Here is a 22,460-nt window from a genome sequence, read left to right on the forward strand (position 1 = left end):
TGTGTGTGTGGCCCGACTCCGACTCACGCAACTTGTAAATTTTTATGCCATACCTGGCACGTTTGTTGGGCAAATACTGCCTGAATTTCACCCTTCCCTTGAAATGCACCAGGGACTCGTCAACGGCAATTTCTCTGCCAGGGGTATAAGTTGATGAAAACTTTTGGGCCAAATGGGAAATAAGGGGTCTAATTTTGTAGAGTCTATTAAAAATTGGGGTCATCCTGGGGGGGGGGGGCACTGGGAATAGTCATTGGAATGTAAACATTTCTGGATTGCCTCAAAACGAGCCCTGGGCATTGTGGCGCGGTATAAGGGGCAGTGGTACAGAATATCTGTGGACCAATAAGCCCTCACTGATGGCTTCTTTGGTAGGCCCATATTCAGTACCAATCCCCAGTACTGCAGCATTTCTGCTTTGTCAGTGGGATGCCACCGGTATGGCCTGGCATAAAAACTTTTGGGGTTGACAGCAATAAATTGTTGAGCACAGATTAGTTTGCTCAACAATATTTTCCACAAGGCTGTCCGAAAAACTCAATCTCGGACAGCTCTGCTGTCTGGACTTGGACCCCTGCAGCAGCAGTAAAGTCCGGTACTTGGGGATGTAGGATGTTGGGGGCAACCAATTGGGTTCAGGTGCAGGTGAAACCTGAACACTAACCCTCCTGCGACTGCGAGTGGGTTCCTTGGTGTCCCTTGAGGAGGACAGAGCAAAAGCGGACCCAGCATCACTCGCAGTATCGGTGTCTGATGCGAGCATCTCATACGCCTCTTCTGCAGTAAAGGTTTTGCGGGCCATTTTGATTAAATGTATAAAAAAAAATTATTTTGTCTTTTTTTTTTACATAAAACACTAACGTACACTAATATTTATTTTTTATTTATTTTTTTATTTTATGACACAAACTAACACTGACTAAACTACACTGACAAAGACGATGACTGACGCTGACTGATTAACAAACGGACGGACAGACGCTAACAGACAGTCTGAAAGTAAGTGACGCTAACTAACACTGACTAAATGGACGCTGACCAACACTGACTAACACTGACTAAATGGACGCTGACTAAGACTGACTAAACTTTTTTTAGACTTTTATGAATTGAAAAAAAACAAGCACAAAAAAAAAAAAACTCCCTTAGAGACTGGGAGAGGAAGGGGGGGGGGGGGCGCTGATCACAGTTAGACACTGTAATCAAGGAATTAATGGGGATATTATGGGGTTTTCTGAATTTAACAGTTCTCTTCACACGACACGACGCTACAGCCTCGGATCTCCTCGACTTACAGACTCCAACTGAGGATATCAGAGCCTGTGACGTATTTCCTACTAAGAAGTGAGCTCCGATTGGTAAGTCTGCACAGACTAACCAATCAGAGCGATCTACAACAAGGGACAGCTTCAATTGGTCCCTTGTTGTCGGCCCGGACATCAGGTCAGACTGCCTGAGAAGTTAAACTCCGCTGCGGTGTAGCGCCGCGCGGCGGTTAACTTTTAAAGTACGGACTTAACTGCACGCCCAGGTGCGCAAAGTTACTGCTCATCTGGGCAGCATGTACGCCAAGGTGTGGGAAGGGGTTAAGGCACCGGGACGTACCGGTGCGTCCAGGCTAAAAACGGTCACCCTGTCAAAGGACAAGGTGACAGAACTGTGCTGTTAACTGTTTATGACAGTTGATCGATTGCTGTGAGCCAGCGCCATCACCACCGGGTATCACCTGTTTGACACCCCTCTGTAACAGCCAGGACAGGAGCTAGGCTCCGATCCGGCCGATTAACTCCTTAGATGCAGCGATCAAAGCGTCTTCTAGCCTGTCGGCAAACATGATGGTTGACGCGGGCGGGGTTGTCAGCTGTTTGTCACAGCGGATATCGTGCTCTAACGGCCAGGACTAGAGCTTGGCTCCGATCCGTCCGATTAACCCCTTAGATCGCACCCTATGGTTGCTAATGGCAACCATCGGCACCCGCGGGACTTTTGGGAGGTTTCCACTGTTTTGGTACCTCAGGGGCTTTGCAAATGCGACATGACACCCGAAAACCATTCCAGCTAAATTTGAGCTCCAAAAGCCAAATATTGTTCCTTCCCTTCTGAGTCTTGCCGTGGGTCCAAACAGCAGTTTATTACCATATATGGCGTATTGCTGTAATCAGGACAAATTGCTTTACAAATTTTGGGGTGATTTTTCTCCTTTATTCATTGTAAAAATGTAACATTTCTATGTTTTTTCAGAAAAAAGTAGATTTTCATTTTTCACGGCCTAATTCCACTAAATTCAGCAAAAAAACTGTGGGGTCAAAATGCTAACTATACCCCTAGAAAAATTCCTTGAGGGGTGTAGTCTACAAAATGGGGTCACTTTTTGGGGGTTTCCACCGTTTTGCTCCCTCCAGGGCGTTGCAAACGCGACATGGCACTGAAAACCAATCCAGCAAAATCTGCGCTTCAAAATCCAAATGGCGCGCCTTCCCTTCTGAACTCTGCCGTGGGTCCAAACAGCAGTTTAGTACCACATATGGGGTATTGCTGTAATCGGGAGAAGTAGCTTTACAAGTTTTGGGGTGCTTTTTATTCTTTATTCCTTGCAAAAAAAAAATTTTTATATTTTTTCCAGAAAAAAAAAGTAGATTTTCACTTTCACAGGCAAACACCAATAAATATAGCAGAAGACCTGTGGGGTCAAGATGCTAACTATACCCCTTGATAAATTCCTTGAGGGGTGCAGTTTTCAAAACAGTGTCACTTTTGGGGGATTTCCACTGTTTTGGCACTACAAACCCGACATGGTGCCTAAAATATATTCTAAAAAAAGGAGGCCACAAAATCCACTAGGTGCTCCTTTGCTTCTGAGGCCGGTATTTCAGTCCATTATCACACTACGGCCACATGTGGGATATTTCTAAAAACTGCAGACTCTGGGCAATAAATATTGAGTTGCGTTTCTCTGGTAAAACCTTCTGTGTTACAGAAAAAAATGTATTACAAATGAATTGCAGCAAAAAAAATAAATTGTCAATTTCCCCTCATTGCTTTAATTCCTGTGAAACGCCTAAAGGGTTAAGAAACTTTCTGAATGCTGTTTTGAATACTTTGAGGGGTGCAGTTTTTAATATGGGGTGATTTATGGGGTCTATCTAGTACATAAGGCCCTCAAATCCGCTTTAGAACTGAACTGGTCCCTGTAAAAATCGCCTTTTGACATTTTCTTGAAAATTTGAGAAATTGCTGGTAAAGTACTAAGCCTTGTAACGTCCTAGAAAAATTAACTAATGTTCAAAAAACTTTGCAAATATAAAGTAAACATATGGAATATGTGAAATAGTAACTATTTTGTGTGGTATTACTATCTGTTTTACAAGCAGATACATTTAAAATTAGAAAAATCATAATTTTTGCAAATTTTCTCTAAATTTCGGTGTTTTTCACAAATAAGCAATGAATTTATTGACCAAATTTTTCCACTAATATAAAGTACAATATGTCACGAGAAAACAATCTCAGAATTGGTTGGATAGGCAAAAGCATTCCGGAGTTATTACCACATAAAGTAACATGTCAGATTTGAAAAAATGGGTCTGGTCCTGATGGCCAAAATGAGCTCGGTCTTGAAAGGGTTAAGGAAAAAATGAAAAACATTAAAAAAAAAGTACACATGTGGTATCACCGCATCCGTAACGACCCGAACTATAAAAATATCACACTATTTTAACCACACGGTGAACATCATAAAAAAATTAAATACAGCACTATTCCAGAATCGCTGTTTGTTAGTCACTACCCCTCGCAAAACAGAATAAAAAAAGGAATCTAAAAGTTGCATGTACCCCAAAATTACACCATTAAAAACTGCAAAAAACAAGCCCTCCCACAGCTTTTTTGAAGGAAAAATAAAAAAGTTATGGCTCTCAGAATATGGTGACACAAAAAATTAATTTGAAACAAGTGATTTTATTGTGCAGACGCTGCAAAACATAAGAAACTATATACATCTGGTATCGCCGTAATCGTACCGACCCGCAGAATAATGTAAAATTGTCATTCATAGCGCATGGCGTACGCTGTAAAAAAAAAAAAAAAAAAAGAATAAAAAACATCAGAATTGCTGTTTTTTTGTTTTTTGGTCACATTGCTTGCCAAAAAAACTGAAATGGAAAGTGATCAAAAAAAAAAAAATAATCACATGTATCCCAAAATGGTACCAATGAAATCTACAGATTGCAACGCAAAACAAATAAGCCCTCACACAGCTCCAGTGAAGAAAAAATAAAGAAGTTCTGCCTCTCAGAATATAGCAACGCAAAATGTGCAGAGTGTCCAAAGGTGGATAACATCTGGCACAATTTATTGATGCAACACTGGCCACAGATCTATGAAATATTATTTATTTACCCCATTATTATACCCTCTTATTATGCCCTGATGTACCCCGTACAGATTAGGTAAGCCCCCACATTCTAAACTGAAATCCCAGCAAAACCCCAAACAAAACTACCACTAAACAAAATCTGCGCTCCAAAAGCCAAGTGGCGCTCCCTCCCTTCTGAACCCTGCAGCGTGCCCAAACAGCAGTTTACGTCCACATATATGGCATCGCCCAACCCCGGAAGAACCCGCTTAACAGTTTGAGGTATTTGTCTTCAGTGGCACGAACTGGGCACAACATATTGTGCACTAAAATGGCATATACCTGTGGAAATGTGCAATTTTCACTTTGCACCTTCCACTGAGCATTCATTTCTAATAGGAAAAAACACCTGTGTGTGGTCAAAATGCTCACTACACCCCTTAATAAAATGCTTTCAGGGGTGCCGTTTCCAGAATGGGGGTCACTAGTTGGGGGCTTGTTTTACTATTTGACCCCAGAGCCCTGCGATTGTGTGCTAATGCTGCATAAATCACCAAAATAGGCCTCACATTCGCCTTTCACTCCTAAGCCCTGCCATATGTCCAGGCAAATGATAAATGAGGGGTGTAGTTTACAAAATGGGGTCACTTCTCAGGGTTTTCTACTCTACTCTGGTACCTAAGGGAGCTCTGCATATGCGACATGGTGCCCATACACCAGTCCAGCAAAATCTGCGCTCTAAAAGCCAAATGGCGCTCCTTCCATTTTGAGCTCTGCCATGTGCCCAAACAGCAGTTTAGGGCCACACATGGGGTATTGCCGTACTCGGGAGAAATTGGGTAACAAGTTTTATGTTGTTTTTATTACCCCTTGTGGGAAAAAAAAATTGGGTGCAAAACGACATATTTTTGGGAAAAAAAAATAATTTTTCATTTTCACTGCTTCATTCTAATACAATCTATGAAACACCTGTGGGATCAAAATGCTCACTACACCCCTAGATGATTACCGAGGGGTATAGTTTCCAAAATGGAGTCACTTCTCAGGGGTTTCTACTGTACTGGTACCTCAGGGGCTCTGCAAATGCGACATTGCGCCAAAAAAACAATCAACCAAAATCTACATGCCAAGTAGCACTCCTGCCATTCTGAGCCCTGCCGTGTGTCCACGCAGCAGTTTATGACCACATATGGGGTATTGCCGTACTTGGGAGAGATTGCTTTACAATTGTTGGGGTGATTTTTCTCCTTTATTCCTTGTGAAATTAAAAAAATTAAACATTTTAGTGGAAAGAATGTAGATTTTCATTTTCACTGAATAATTCCAATAATTTTGCAGAAAAACAGTGGGGTCAAAATGCTCACTATACCGCTAGATAAATTCCATGAGGGGTGTAGTTTCCCACATGGGGTCACTATTGCGGGGTTTGTACTATTTTGGCCCCTCAGTGGCTTTGCAAATGTGACATGGGGCCGCAAACCATTCCAGCAAAACTTGAGCTCCAAAAGTCAAACGGTGCTCCGTCCTTTCTAATCCCCGCCGTGTGTCCAAAAAGCAGTTTATTACCACATATGGGGTATCGCTGTGCTCAGAAGAGTTTGCTTTACAAATGTTGGGATGGTTTTTCTCCTTTATCTATTGTAAAAATGAAAAAAATCTGAGCTAAAACTAAATTTTATTAGAAAAAAAATTTCGATTTTCAATTTCACGGCATAATTCCCATAAATTCTGCAAAAACCGTGTACGGTCAAAATGCTAACTATGCCCCTAGAAAAACTCATTGAGGGGTGTAGTTTCCAAAATGGGGTCATTTTTGGGGAGTTTCCACTGTTCTGGTCCCTCCAGGGCTTTGCAAACACGACATGGCACCGAAAACCATTCAAACAAAATCTGCGCTCCAAAATCCAAATGGCGCTCGTTCCCTTCTGAGCCCTGCTGTGGGTCCAAACGGCAGTTTATTACCACATATGGGGTATTGTCGTAATCGGGAGACATTACTTTACAAATGTTGGGGTGCTTTTTCTCCTTTATTCCTTGTAAAAACGAAAACTTATGTTTTTTCAGAAAAAAAAATATATATTTTCATATTCACAGACCAGTTCCAACAAATTTAGCAAAAAAAACAGTGGGCTCAAAATGCTAACTATACATCTAGAAAAACTCCTTGAGGGGTGAAGTTTCCAAAATGGGGGTCACTTTTGGGGGGTTTCCACTGTTTTGGCACCATAAGACCTCTTCAAACCTGACATGGTGCCTAAAATATATTCTAATAAAATAGAGGCCCCAAAATCCACTAGGTGCTCCTTTGCTTCTGAGGCCTGTGTTTCAGTCCATTACCATACTAGGGCCACATGTGGGATATTTCTAAAAACTGCAGAATCTGGGCAATAAGTATTAAGTTGCGTTTCTCTGATAAAAACTTCTGTGTTACAGAAAAAAACTATTACAAATGAATTTCGTAAAAAAAAAAATGAAATTTGTAAATTTCACCTCTACTTTGCTTTATTTCCTGTGAAACGCCTAAAGGGTTAAAATAATTTCTGAATGCTGTTTTGAATACTTTGAGGGGTGCAGTTTTTAAAATGGGGTGATTTATGGGGATTTTGTAATATATAAGGCCCTCAAAGCCACTTCAGAACTGAACTGGTCCCTGAAAAAATAGCCTTTTGAAATTTTCTTAAAAATGTGAGAAATTGCAGATAAAGTTCTAAGCCTTGTAAGTAGACATATGGGAAATGTTAACTAGTAACTATTTTGTGTGGTATTAGTATCTGTTTTACAAGCAGATACAGTAAAATTTAGAAATACGCAGATCTTTGCAAATTTTCTCTAAATTTTGGTGTTTTTTACAAATAAATATTGAATTTAACAAAAAAAAATAATTCAGTATCATAAAGTACAATATGTCACGAGAAAGTCTCAGAATCGCTTGGATAGGTAAAAGCATTCCGGAATTATTACCATGTAAAGTAACACGTCAGATTTGCAAAAATCGGCTGTCTCCACAAGGCCAAAACAGGCTCAGTCCTTAAAGAGGCTCTGTCACCAGATTTTGCAACCCCTATCTGCTATTGCAGCAGATCGGCGCTGCAATGTAGATTACAGTAACGTTTTTATTTTTAAAAAACGAGCATTTTTGGCCAAGTTATGACCATTTTCGTATTTATGCAAATGAGGCTTGCAAAAGTACAACTGGGCGTGTTGAAAAGTAAAAGTACAACTGGGCGTGTATTATGTGCGTACATTGGGGCGTGTTTACTACTTTTAATAGCTGGGCGTTGTGTATAGAAGTGTCATCCACTTCTCTTCACAACGCCCAGCTTCTGGCAGTGCAGATCTGTGACGTCACTCACAGGTCCTGCATCGTGTCGGCACCAGAGGCTACAGTTGATTCTGCAGCAGCATCAGCGTTTGCAGGTAAGTAGCTACATCGACTTACCTGCAAACACCGATGCTGCTGCAGAATCATCTGTAGCCTCTGGTGCCGACACGATGCAGGACCTGTGAGTGACGTCACAGATCTGCACTGCCAGAAGCTGGGCGTTGTGAAGAGAAGTGGATGATACTTCTCTTCAGAACGCCCAGCTATTAAAAGTAGTAAACACGCCCCGATGTACGCACATAATACACGCCCAGTTGTACTTTTACTTTTCAACACGCCCAGTTGTACTTTTGCAAGCCTCATTTGCATAAATACGAAAATGGTCATAACTTGGCCAAAAATGCTCGTTTTTTAAAAATAAAAACGTTACTGTAATCTACATTGCAGCGCCTATCTGCTGCAATAGCAGATAGGGGTTGCAAAATCTGGTGACAGAGCCTCTTTAAGGGGTTAAAGTGAACCGTCAAGATTTATTTTTACCTTCATAGCAAGGTGCAGGGCTGAATTTCCATGTTCACCCTTTGAGTTTGGGTTTGCTCCATGGGTCAAGAGCACCATAACACAGTCAAATCGATCCTTCTTCACCATAATGTGTAAAGGGGTTTCTGCTGTTCTACTTAGAGCATTAACTTTACCACCATGATCAAGCAAAACTACAGCCATCTACAGGAAGAAAAACAGAAATACAAAATAAATCATTGGGCCTTCTGGCAACACTATATAGAAATCTGCATCTGTAAGCCTGTACTGATCCCTCAAAGGGAAGCGGTCACTAGATTTTAGGGCACTAAAAACACCAGCATGTCATTATACTGCTGGGTTTAGTGTCCTAAACACGCCCCTCTCAAAACTTTCGAATTTTGTTTCAAACTAAGTTATAATACAGCATGTGCTGTAAGTAAATGACCTGAGAAGGCTCTTGGGATGAGTCCAACAGCATCCTGCACATGCTCAGTGCTCAGATGTGGCCAGTACACATCTCAGGACTCTTTGGTTATTTACATGCAGTGCACGTTATATTATAACTTCTTTTTAAACAAAACGCTAAAACTAATCGTTTTGAGAGGGGCATGTTTAACCTTAAACCCCAGAAATATAAAGAGTTGCTGGTGGTTTAATGCCTAAATTCTAGTGACAGGTTTCCTTTAAAGTAAGCAGCACACTGTACAAACAATGGATGGACCATGCTGTATTATTACTATACTTCTTTCTGCCTATAAAGAATCTTTTACGGTGCTTGTACATCTGGCAGTAGTGTGCTGCACCGTCAAATATGTGTTTCACCGGTAAAAACCATGCAAATTTGCAGTAAAAACCTGTATGGTTTTGCTGCATGTTTTTGACCTCACAGCACACTACCGCCAAGCTTATGGGCACCCATATTGTCAGCTTTTCTCTTGTGCTTATTCATTTGTTTTTGAAATAGCTTTTCATAATGCAAGTATTAACCCCTTCAGGACAGCACGTTTTGGCCTTCAGGACGAAGCCGATTTCTTCAAATCTGACGTGTCACTTTATGTGGCAATAACTTCGGAATGCTTTTACTTATCCAAGTGATTCTGAGATTGTTTTCTCGTGACATATTGTACTTTATGTTAGTGAAAAAATGTGGGTCGATAAATTCAATATTTGTGAAAAACACCAATATTTATTTGTGAAAAACCAATTTTTCTAAATTTAAATGTATCTGCTTGGAAAACAGATAGTTATACCACACAAAATAGTTACTAGTTTACATTTCCCATATGTCTACATTATGTTTGCATAATTTTTTTAACATTCTTTTATTTTTCTAGGACGTTACAAGGTTTAGAACTTTAGCAGCAATTTCTCATATTTTCCAGAAAATTTCAAAAGGCTATTTTTTCAGGAACCAGTTCAGTTTTGAAGTGGCTTTGAGGGCCTTCTATATTAGAAAGTCCCCATAAATCACCACATTTTGAAAACTGCACCCCTCAAAGTATTCAAAACAGCATTCAGAAAGTGTTTTAACCCTTTAAGCGTTTTTACAGAGAGGTGAAATTTACAAATTTCATTTTTTTATTTTTTTTTTGCCAAAATTCTTATGTAATAAAAAAAAATCCGTACCACAGAAAGTTTTACCCAAGAAATGCAACTCAATATTTATTGCCCTGATTCTGCAGTTTTTAGAAATATCCCACATGTGGCCCTAGTGTGCTAATGGACTGAAACACAGGCCTCAGAAGCAAAGGAGCACCTAGTGGATTTTGGGGCCTCCTTTTTTTTTAGAATATATAAAAGTGACACCTTTTTGGAAACTACACCTCTCAAGGAATTTATCTAAAGGTATAGTTCGCATTTTGAACCAACGTTTTTTTTGCTAAATTTATTTGAATAAGTATGTGAATATGAAAATCTACTTTTTTCTGAAAAAACGTACAAATCTTAAATTTTTACAAGGAATAAAGGAGAAAAAAAAACACCCCAACATTCGTAAAGCAATTTCTCCCGATTACAACAATACCCCATGTGTGGTCATAAACTGTTGTTTGAACCCACAGCAGGGCTCAGAATAGAAGGAGCATTATTTGGATTTTGGATTTCTGATTTTACTAGAATAGTTTTCAGTGCCATGTCGCGTTTACAATGCACTGGAGGGACCAAAACAGTGGAAACCCCCCAAAGGTGACACCATTTTGGAAACTACACCCCTCAAGGAAATTTTCCAGGGGTTTAGTTAGCATTTTGACACCACAGTTGTTTTGCTTAATTCATTGGAATTAGTCTGTAAAGGTGAAAATCTACTTTTTTTTCTTAATTTTTACAAGGAATAAAGGAGAAAAAGTACCCCAACATTTGTAAAACAATTTCTCCCGATTACAGCAATACCCCATATGTGGTAATAAACTGCTGTTTGGACACACAGCAGGGCTTAGAAGGGAAGGAGCGCTATTTGGCTTTTGGAGCTCAAATTTAGAAGAAATGGTTTACGGGTGCCATGTTGCATTTGCAAAGTCCCTGAGAGGCTAAAACAGCGGAAACCACCCAAAACTGACACCATTTGGGAAACTACACAACTTAAGGAATCTATCTAGAGGTATAGTGAGCATTTAGACCCCACAGGTCTTTTGCAGAATTTACTAGAATTAGGCCATGAAAATGAATATCAACATTATTTCCACTAAAATGTTGAATTTTGACTTTTTCACAAAGGATAAAGGATGAAAAAGCACCCCAACATCTGTAAAGCAATTTCTCCCGAGTGTGGCTATACCCCACACGTGGTCATAAATGCTTTTTATTAGAAATTAATTAACACTTTTCCAGACTGATCAATTTTTTGCTTTTTCTTTTTCCCTCCCCGCTTTCCAAGAGCCATAACTTTTTTTATTTTTTTGTCAGTAGAGAGGTGTGAGGGCTTATTTCTCGTGGGAGGAGTTGTAGTTTCAATTGACACCATTTAAAGTACCATTTAATGTACTGGGAAACTGAAAATAAAATTCATTTCAGGCTGAAATTGGAAAAAAAACGCGATTCCTCCATTGTTTTTTGGGTTTTGTTTTTACTGCTGGTACCAAATTCATATTTTTTTTTGTAATATATTTTACTACTTTTACAAAGAAAAATCTATTTGTGAAAAACGAAATTGTTTCGTTTCACCACATTCCGAAAGGCATAACTTTTTTTATTTTTTGGTCGATTTGGCGTTGTGAGGTGCTTATTTTTTGCTGGACGAGCAGTAGTTCTTATTGGTACCATTTTTTGGTACATACAACTGTTTGAGCAGTTTTTATAAAAATTTTTGGTAGAGCCAAGGTGACCAAAAAACAGCGATTTTGCCTTTTTAAATTAATTTTTCACGGCGTTCACCGTGCGAGTTAAATAATGGTATATTGTAATAGTTCTGACTTTTACAGACACAGCGATACCAATTTAGCATATATTTTTTTATCAGTTCAGAGAAAAAAAAATGTGAAAAGTTTTTTTTTTTTACTTTAAAATTTTATAAAATTTGTTTCACTAATAACGATTTACTTTTGTTTTTACACATTTTATTAGTCCCCCTAGGGGACTTGAATCAGCAATCAGTAGATCGCTAATACTGCAATACTAATGTATTGCAGTATAATGTAATTTTTACATGCTCCTGTAACAGTGCGATCGCTGTTCCTGTCCGTTAGCCCAGGTTCTCAGCTGTAATACACAGCTGTCACCCGCAACGTATGGCGCGAGCTCAGTGCGTGATCCCACTGCATACATCACACCCCACACCCCGACATGCTATTAAGTCGTGGTGCGCGAAGGGGTTAATGCGCAGCGGATCGTGCAGAATTAAAATTAAAATTTTCCACTGATATGCCATTTTAGTGCACTATATGTTATGCCCAGTTTGTGCCACTGAAGACAAATACCTCATAAAATATTAACCGGGTTCTCCTGGGTATGGCGATGCCATATCTGTGGACGTAAACTGCTGTTTGGGCACGCTGTAGGGCTCAGAGGGGGGGGGGGGCATTTGGAGTGCTGATTTTGCTTGGTAGTAGTTCTGTTTGCCGTTTTACTGGTATTTACATATAATATAATGTAATATGTAATCTGTGCGGAGAACATCAGGGCATAATAAGAGGGTATAATAATGGGGTAAATGTATAATAATCCGCAGATATGTGGCCAGTGTCGCAAATGGTGCCCAATCTTATCCGCTTTTGGAACACTCTGAACATTTTGCATTGCCATATTCGGAGAGCCAGAACTTCTTTATTTTTTCTCCAACGGAGCTGTGTGAGGGCTTATTTTTTTGCGGGACAATCTGTAGTTTTCATTGCTACCATTTTGGGGTACAAGCGATTTTTTTTTTTTGATAACTTTTTATTAACATTTTTGGCATGCAGGGTGACCAAAAACTATCCATTCTGACAATGTTTTTATACTTTTTGTTTTTCACCCTGGGCTATGACAATTTTACTTTATTCTGCGGGTCGATAGGATTACGGCGATACCATATGTATATCTTTTTTTATGTTTTGCACAAAATAAATTTGTGTCACCATATTCTGAGAGCCATAACTTTTTTTTATTTTTCAGTCAAAAAAGCTGTAAATTGTGATTCTAGCATTGTTTTTTTACTCATTTTTTTTGCGGTGTTCACCGTGCGGTAAAAATAATATTATAGTTTTATAGTTTGGGTCGTTATGAACGCGGTGATACCAAATGTGTTAATTTTTTTTCCTATAATAAAAAGACTTCTTAACCCCTTAAGGACACGGCCAATTTTAGCCTTGAGGACAGAGCAATTTTTTTTAAATTTCCCTCTTTGCATCCCGACGCTCATAACGCTTTTATTTTTTGTACGACGTAGTTGTATGAGACTTTGTTTTTTGCGGGACGAGTTGTACTTTATGTACGTACCATTTTTTGGTACAAATACATTATCCTTTCATTTCTATAAATTTTTAATTAGATTAAAATGCAGAAAAAAAGCAGTTGCGCAGCAGTTTTAATATTTTTTTTTTACACCATACACCGATCATCATAAATAATGTTATACATTTGTTGTACAGGTTGTTACGGTCGTGGCGATACCAAATATGTCTATATTATTTCATGTTTTGGGACTTATATTTTAAAAAGTTTATTTATTATAAAAAATATGTATTTCTGTGTATTTTATTTACTTTTTATTTATTTATTTACCATTATTTTTTTTTTACATTCATTTAACTTTTTTTTTTAATCCCATAAAGGGATTTATCATTTTGACTTTTATTTTGTAACTGTAATGTACTGGCATAGATCTATATGTCAGTACATTAGCCTGTTACTGATCGTACACAGGCAGTTGTTAGGGCATACCTCAGTATGCCCTAACAACAGGGAATATGTTCAGACAGACCTGGGGTCCTTCAATGGACCCTGGGCTGTCTGGCCATATAAGTTGTGGGCTTTGATCGCGTCACAGTTATCTTCTGTGACGCGATCAATGTGCAGTCCCCCCTCTTTGAACGCCGCGATCAGCTGTCATCGCGGCGTTCAAAGGGTTAACAGCGGAGAGAAGATGTTTCTCTTCTCTCCGCTGTCAGAGCGGGGCCGTGGCTGTGTATTACAGCCATTGCCCCACTCTCGATCGCGCGCACAGAGACGGCACAGACGGCTGTCACACAGGACGAGTATGCTCGTCCTAATGCGCGAAGTGCTCGCTGCTCAGGACGAGCATACTCGTCCTGTGTCGGCAACCAGTTAAAGGAAAAAAAAAGCATTTTTGTTTATGTAACTTATAACTTTTATTTTTACACTTTGAAAACATTTATTTATTTATTTATTATTTTTACTTGTCCCACTAGGGGACATGAAGACTTGCAGCTCTGATAGATGCTAGAATACATTACACTACCTACGTAGTGTAATGTATTCTAACGGTCATTGTGAACGGCTGGTCCTCATGGGCTTCTGTATATGGCAGCCCGGATGTCATCGTCTGGCCTTCGGTTGCCGTGAAAACAGTCGTCAGCCCCCGCAAATTCATGTGGGGGGGCTACCGATCTGCTCTTAACCTCTTAAATGCGGCGATCACAATCGACTGCCGCATCTGAGGGGTTAATTGCTAAAATCTGCGGCGATGGGCCGCTAATCGGCAACACTGAGAGCAGGGCATGGTGGTTAACTGTTAAAGTGCGGATGTAACTGCACGCCCAGGTGCGCAAAGTTGCTGCTCATCCGGATGTGCATTTAGGGCCAGGTGCGCGAAGGGGTTAAAGGTATGATGATATGATGAGCCAAAACTTATGAGGCAGAGATATTGAGCAATAGAACACAATTTTCAATACAAAGATAAATAGCCAATTGGATGTAGATGTAAGGAGATGTGAATGTAAGGCTATTAGAAGTCATGGGATCGGCCATAATTCCAGTAAAAACTGAAGCCATGACGCCAGTTCATATTGAGCCTAACCATTGGCTGTCTGTCTTGTTGGTATGTCTTGTTGACATATACTGTACATACAATAGCTGTTGGAAGACAGCTGTGTCTACCGACCTCCCCAAAAAAATGCGGCTCAGGCTGCTGCTGAGTCTTTTGAGAAGTCCTCCAGTGAGATCAAGCATTACACAGCATCTGATATCAATGAGCCATGCATATAATGCACAAACAAACATGCTGAGTTCCTCACAGGTGAAGCCCCTCTTTGCAGGGGCTCCCAGTTCTTGCTAATTAAGGATGTCCAGAGCAGGAGACCCCATCTATTACAACAATATAGGACACATCAAAAAGGTTTTTCTAAATTAAAAAGAAGAATTACAAAAGCTTTACATTACATTTTATGTTACATAATGACATACCTCTGCAGATTTTGCCCAATGCAAAGGAGTTGCCTGATATTTAGGATCTTCAACATGGACCTGGCTTGCGGCAACATCCAGTATTGCTTCGGCACAACTAAGGTAAAACGCAGATATATTGTTGTTTATTAAAATCCCAGTCTGACCTCAGTAAAGCAAGAACTACTATTAAGCTACGTCTATTACGGTTTTTAAATTTATTAAAATATTTTTACACATTATATCAGTACCTTGAAAAATTTTATGAAAACTAATATGGCCTTTATTCCAGCATCCAGAATAACTACACAGATCAAAAAGACAACTTAGGGCTTGTCTAACTATCCATTTTTTTATTTGGGGGATATTTAGCTGGTTGGCCATTTCATTTCAAGTGACTGGTTTATCAATAAAGTGGTGTAGAAAACAAATAACCCTGCTAAGAGTAAATACGTTCTAAGTAATAGAATGGTACTCGAGACACTGAACAATCCATGCTCTATTTTATGTGTTGTCTGAATGAATACTGTTTCTACCTCACCCTTTCATGGAGTATTTCATAGCTGTGTGAATTGGGTATCCATCCTTTCCAAGGATATCAGAGCGTGCATGGGATCGCAAAAAGGCTAGAACGGAGTCAGATTTGCCCATGCGACAAGCCACATGCAATGGAGTCTCTCCAGTGTTGCTTAGGTGGTTAATACCAATAGAAGGTACGGAACACAGGATCTGGGAATGTAAAAATACATAAAAGCAAAACATGTAAGACAAGATATACATAACATAAACCGTAGTATACAGAGGTATACTACGGTTTGTGATTAATACACATTCAATTTACAGGTGTAAACTCTTGTTTACAAAGTGAATATTTGATGCTTTTTTATCAGTCAAACCAGAATTGGATGCAGGAGTAGAAGTCTTTTCCTTAAACTTTCATGTTATTTTTGATCAGCTCCTGTATGAGGAAAGCCTAATAGTGGCAAACCCAACAAAGTTTGGGTGTAGCCACATTTGTGCACTACTAAAGCAAAGACAATACAAAACAAAGTAATAACCTCAATAACACGGGGATTGTTTTGACGGGCAGCATAGTGGTACACGGTCTCTCCATTGAAGTCAGCAATATCTTTACGAGCCTGGCACTCTTCTACCAACTCCTGTATGCACTCGATATCACCCTTCTTGCAGGCCAGGTGCAGTGGGGTGCAGCCCTCGTCACATTCGGTACTATTCACACTCCTGGAAAATACATAAAACAGAAAATGTATGCATCAAATAGAATTATTGAGCTCCGCACAAAAACGGATTTAAAATCTGTGAAAACAAGGTCAAAGTTATTTTTTTTATAGAGTATCTGTAAAAAGTTCCTAAATTCTGTACTGATTAATCTAATAATGTAAAGGACTAAAGGGTATTATGGATTCAGCAAATAAAGCTTATTCATTGTATAATGAAGTTATAGAATTTATGTAACTACTTTCTGTATCAATTTTCCATGGTTTTCAAGATCTCCACTTGCAGTCATTCAATGGGAACCTTAAAGGAGTTATGTGGGGACCAAGAATTATTAGAAGTATACTCACTGCAGCATGTGAGTACACTCGCTAATCTACATTCCGGTATCGGTCGTGTTGATTCTGAGATTTTCAAAGCGCTGACAGGGGACCAGAAGTTTAGATGCACAGCCTCCTTTGATGACGATACGACTCTTCGTCATGTGACCGGCCCCGCTGTACTCTATGTAATCACTGTACTACTGCTTGTACATCGAGTACAGGTGGGTTGGTCACATGGCGAAGAGTCGTATCGTCATGAAAGAAGGCTCTGCAACTAGACTTCCGGTCCCCCGGCAGCGCTATAAAAATCTCAGAATCAGCACGACGGTGGACTAAAATGTATATTAGCTAGTGTAGTCACATTCTGCAATGATTACACGGCTAATTTTTGGTCCCCACACAAACCCTTTAAAGGCTATGTAAACCTTTGAACACTTTTTTTTTTTTTTTTAAGAAAAACAATGTATCATTGCATTTTAAACAACTTTTTAATTCTTTTTTTCATTAAAAAAAAAAGTTTTTTACTAGCTGTATCTAGCGGGACTGATAGCTTTGGTGTTAGCGGGATCCACCTGTTATACATCACATCTAAAAAAATAAATAAAAATAAAAAAGTCTTCAACAACTTTTAACCCTTTCAGGAATGATTCGGTTTTGGCCTTAAATACGAAGCCTTATTTTTCAAATCTGACGTGTCACTTTATGTGGTAATAACTTTGGAATGGTTTGGGAAGCGTTTGGATACGCTTGGGAGATGGTTTTCTCATGACAAATTGTACTTTATGTCAGGGGTAACATTTGGTCGATAAATTCATTGCTTATTTGTGAATAACACCAAAATTGGGAAAAATTGCAAAAATTTGCATTTTTCTAAATTTGAATGTATCTGCCTGTAAGACAGATAGTAATACCAGACAAGATACTTGCTAGTTAACATTTCCCATATGTCTACTTTATGCCGGCATCGTTTTTTGCAAAGCTTAGAACTTTAGCAAATTCAAGAAAATTTCAAAGGCTATTTTTACAGGGGCCAGTTCAGTTCTGAAGTAGCTTTGAGGGGCCTATATTTTGGGAAACCCCCATAAATCACCCTATTTTAAAAACTGCACCCCTCAAAGTACACAAAACAGCATTTATAAAGTTTCTTAACCCTTTAGGCGTTTCACAGGAATTGAAGCAAAGTGGAGGTGAAATTTACATATTAATTTTTTTGCAGAAATACAATTTGAATCCATTTTTTCTGTAACAAAGGTTTTACCAGAGAAACAAAACTCAATATTTATTGCCCAGATTCTGCAGTTTATAGAAATATCCCACATATGGCCCTAGTGTGCTAATGGACTGAAACACAGGCCTCCGGAGCAAAGGAGCACCTAGTGGATTTTGGAGTCTTCTTTTTATTAGATTATATTTTAGGCATCATGTCAGGTTCAAAGAGGTCTTGTGGTGCCAGAAACATAGGAAACACCTCAAAAAGACCCCATTTTGGAAACTACATCCCTCAAGAAATTCATCTAGGGGTGTAGTGAGCATTTTGACCCCACAGGTGTTCCATAGATTTTATTAGAATTGGGCAGTGAAAATTAAAAATTACATTTTTTTTCCTCTAGTCATAGATTTAGCGCAAAATGTTTAATTTTCTCATCAAATAAAGGAGAAAAACCACCCCAACATTTGCAAAGCAAATTCTCCAGAGTAGGGAAATAGCCCATATGTGGTCATAAACTGATGTTTGGGCACACGGCAGGGCTCAGAAGGGAAGGCGCGCCATTTGGCTTTTGAAGCTCAGATTTTGCTGGATTGGTTTCTGTCACAGCCGTGGTCGTGGACCGCCGCCATTCCTTACCTTGCGACAGCCGCGACCACAGACTTTTGGCATCCCGCCACAACCCACCACATCTAGCCCCATCTGTACCAGAGCCCTTGCCGCCATCTGGACTATACCAGGTACCCTTGTGCGTGCTACACTCCTTCCATAGACTGAGTTGGTCAGCTGCCTCTCCTCTACAGCGGAGTGGCCTAGTGGGTCAACATATCCCTAGATTGTGACAGTACGCTCAGGCCATGAAAGGTGCTGGCTAGACCACAGTTCAGGTGATACAAACGGATATGCGTGACATACGCGCGTGCCAGGATCAACTCCGAGGCTGTAAATTCCATCATTGCCCATCTGGATCAACTCCCTGCTCTTCTTCCAGAAACTGCTGCCTTTTCACTGCCCGTTACTCCTCCTGTCTGTTCCGGATCCACAGTTTCGCTGCCTCTTCCTCCTGGCTAGAGCCTGTAGAGGGTTCATCAATAAATGTGGAGGGGACCAATCAAACTTTGGAGTACTATCTCAGTCATTTAGTTTCCGCCCAACACGACAATTGGGTGCAACTTCTGCCTTGGGCGGAATTCTCGTACAATAATCACACAAGTGAGTCTACTGCCTTGTCTCCTTTCTACATTGTGTACAGCCAGCATCCTCAAATTCCTCTTCCTGTGCCAGCCATAACTCCGGTACCAGCAGCCAATTCTTCTTTTGGGACTTTTATTCACATCTGGCAGCAAACTAAGCAAGTGGACCGCATGAAAAAGCATGCCGATAATAGGAGAAAAGTTCCTCCTCAGTTACTCAGTTACTCCCTCCTGGAGTCAAGGTCTGGCTATCCTCGAGAAACATTAGACACAAGATGCCCTCTCACAAATACGCTCCCAGGTTCCTCGGTCCTTTCGAAGTTCTGCAACGGATTAACCCTGTATCCTATAAACGTCGGTTGCCTCTTATTCTCAAGATCCCAAACTCATTCCACGTGTCCCTTCTTAAGCCTGTAGTTCTGAACCACTTCAGTAAAGCTCCTGGGTCTGCAGTTGCTCCCAGCGGTTCGTCTGACGTGTTCAAGTTAAAGGAGATTCTGGACTATAAGAGAGTAGGAGACAGGACTTTCTATCTAGTGGACTGCAGAGGGTTTGGTCCTGAGGAGAGGTCCTGGAAACCATTAGATAACCTCAATGCTCCTACCCTCATAAAGAAGTTCCACTTACGCTCTGGACCCAAGAAGTGGGGGTGTAAGGGGGGGGTACTATCACGGCCGTGGTCGCGGACCGCCGCCGTTTCCTTACCTTGCGATGGCAGTGACCACAGACCGTTGCCATCCTGCCAGCGTCTCCATCCCAGAAGACGCCAGCACTCGCGGCCAACTGGCCCTGCTCTGTGTGCTAAGGTGCGGGTGCCCAGTCCCGGACTTAAAAGGCCAGCGCACGCACATGTTAAAGTTCCCTAATTAACCCGTTCAGCCTGGACTATAAGAAGGGCTCCACCACTCCACTCCTTGCCTGAGCTTTGTTGTAGTTTCCCATGTTTGTATTGCAAATGGTCCCTTAGTGTTTTCCTGATCCTAGTCTTCCCATGCCCTGCCTCCTATCTTCTGTATCCCGTGCTGTGTTTCGTTCCGAAGCCTGTTTAGTATAGGAGCTGTGCCTTGCCTCGCCTGCTGGAATACACCTTGTCTGGTGTCATCTGCCATCCCGAATACTATCCGCCACATCTGGCGCAACCTGCCATGCCTGCTGAAATACACCACGTCTGGTGTCATCTCCAATCACGGATACCATCCCCCACGTCTGATGAAACCTTCCACATCTAGCTCCATCTGTGCCAGAGACCATGCCGCCGTCTGGACTATCCAAGGTACACTTGTGCTACATTCCTTCCATAGACTGAGTTGGTCACCTGCCTCTCTGCCACGGCGGAGCAGCCTAGTGGGTCCACATACCCCTAGATCCAGGGGCGTAGCTAAAGGCTCATGGGCCCCGATGCAAGAATTCTTACTGGGCCCCCCCCCCCCGCAAACTTCTCATGGCCGATGGTCCGCAGCTTTCAGCTGCATCGCTGGGTCTCCTAAGTAACCCAACAATGCAGCACTAGCAGCCGGGGGCGTCACTAAGGCTGGGTTCACACACACTATTTACAGACGTAATTCGGGCGTTTTAGCATTGAATTACGTCCGAAAATGCGGCTCAAAAGCGTTGGCAAACATCTGCCCATTCATTTGAATGGGTTTTACGATGTTCTGTGCCGACGGTCATCTTTTTTTTACGCGCCGCTGTCAAAAGGCGGCGCGTAAAAAAGACGCCCGCGTCAAAGAAGTGCCTGTCACTTCTTCAGACGTAAATGGAGCCGTTTTCCATGGACTCCATAGAAAAACAGCTCCAATTACGTCCGTAATGGACGCAGCGAAAGACGGCTGCACATGCCATTACGGCTGAAATTACGGTGCTGTTTTCTCCTGAAAACAGCACCGTAATCTCAGCCGTAACAGACGCTGCCGTGTGAACATACCCTCAGGGCTTAAAATGTCGGGGAAATAGCCCCAATACATATGTGTCCACCCAAAAAAAAGTGTGTATATGAGACAGCATAGCATATCTATAGCACTACGACCCTATAAACTATGGATAGGATTAGATACAGTGGCTCAGCAGACAGTATCACACAGGATAGGATTAGATACAGTGGCTCAGAAGGCAGTATCACACATGATAGGATTAGATACAGTGGCTCAGCAGACAGTATCACACATGATAGGATTAGATACAGTGGCTCAGAAGGCAGTATCACACATGATAGGATTAGATACAGTGGCTGAGCAGACAGTATCACACATGATAGGATTAGATACACAGCTCAGCAGACAGTATCACACATGATTGGATTAGATACAGGGCCCAGCTCGCTGACATTGCGGCTCCAGCGCTGGACCCAGGATAGGTAAGAATAATAATTTTGCTTCTTTATGTGTTACTGATTATTTTTGTGTGTTTGTATTTTTTTTACAGGTTCGGTTGTTGGACTTCGGATACGAGGACTTCAATGACGGCGTTTTTTTTATTCTCAATAAAATGGTTAATGAGGGTTGTGTTTTTTTATTTCAATAAAATATTTTTCTATGTGCTTGTATCTTTTTAAACTTTATTATCACCGCCTTAGTAATGGCCGCTGGCTGATTGACAACCTCCATTACTAAGGCGGGGCTTAATGTTAGCCGGTGCAGAGGCTACACTAACCCCCATTATTACCCCGGTACCCACCGCCACCAGGGGTACTGGGAAGAGCCGGGTACGAACCAGTACCCGACCATCTGTAGTGACGGGCAGGCACTGGGGTGGCCGCAGGCTGGTAGTATTAGGCTGGGGAAGGCCAAAAACAGTGGCCCTTCCCACCCTGGTAATGCTGCCTGCTGCTGCTGTGTTGCATCTGGCTGGTTATGAAAATTGGGGGGGGGGGACCCCACATCGTTTCTAAAAAAAAAAAAAAATTTTTTTAAATGACGTGGGGTCCCCCCCATTTTTCATAACCAGCCAGATACAATAAAGCAGCAGCAGCCTAGCATCACAAGGGTAGGCAGGGCCACTGTTTTTGGCCTTTCCCCTCCTGATAATACCAGCCTGCGGCCACCCCAGTGGCCGACCATCACTACAGATGGTCAGGTACTGGATCGTACCCGGCTCTTCCCAGCACCCCTGGTGGCGGTGGGTACCGGGGTAATAAAGGGGGTTATTGTTAGCCTCTGCACCGGCTAACACTAAGCCCCGCCTTAGCAATGGACACTGTCAATCAGCCGGCGGCCATTACTAAGGCGGTAGTAAATAGTTTTAAAAAAAACACAAAGACATAGAAAAAATATTTTATTGAAATAAAAAAAAAACCCACAACCCTCATTAACCATTTTATTGATAATAAAGAAAAAGCTGTCATCGAAGTAGTCCTGGAATCCGACGTAGTCCAACGACCGAACCTGTAAGAAAACATACAAAAAATGATTAGTAACACGTGTGTTAGGCTTAGATACAGGGCCCATGTGTGATACTGTCTGTGGGACCCTGTATCTAAGCCTACCACAACGTA

The 22,460-nt window shown here is 41.1% G+C and overlaps 1 protein-coding gene across 4 annotated transcripts in view; it reads right to left on the reverse strand.

The window, feature by feature from the left end:
• The window catches only part of PLA2G6 (phospholipase A2 group VI), a 168,279-nt gene that overhangs the window by 86,846 nt on the left and 58,973 nt on the right, over positions 1 to 22,460 (reverse strand). For all 4 annotated transcript variants that reach the window (XM_075833685.1, XM_075833682.1, XM_075833681.1 and 1 more), the window contains exons 4-7: positions 16,070 to 16,253; positions 15,553 to 15,740; positions 15,033 to 15,129; positions 8,217 to 8,399 (exon numbers count right to left, since the gene is read on the reverse strand). In XM_075833685.1, coding sequence (XP_075689800.1) covers positions 8,217 to 8,399; positions 15,033 to 15,129; positions 15,553 to 15,740; positions 16,070 to 16,253 — 652 coding nt within the window. The remainder of the gene's footprint in view (positions 1 to 8,216; positions 8,400 to 15,032; positions 15,130 to 15,552; positions 15,741 to 16,069; positions 16,254 to 22,460) is intronic.

This window comes from Rhinoderma darwinii, chromosome 7 (genome assembly GCF_050947455.1).
Source record: "Rhinoderma darwinii isolate aRhiDar2 chromosome 7, aRhiDar2.hap1, whole genome shotgun sequence".
Classification (NCBI taxonomy): domain Eukaryota; kingdom Metazoa; phylum Chordata; class Amphibia; order Anura; family Rhinodermatidae; genus Rhinoderma; species Rhinoderma darwinii.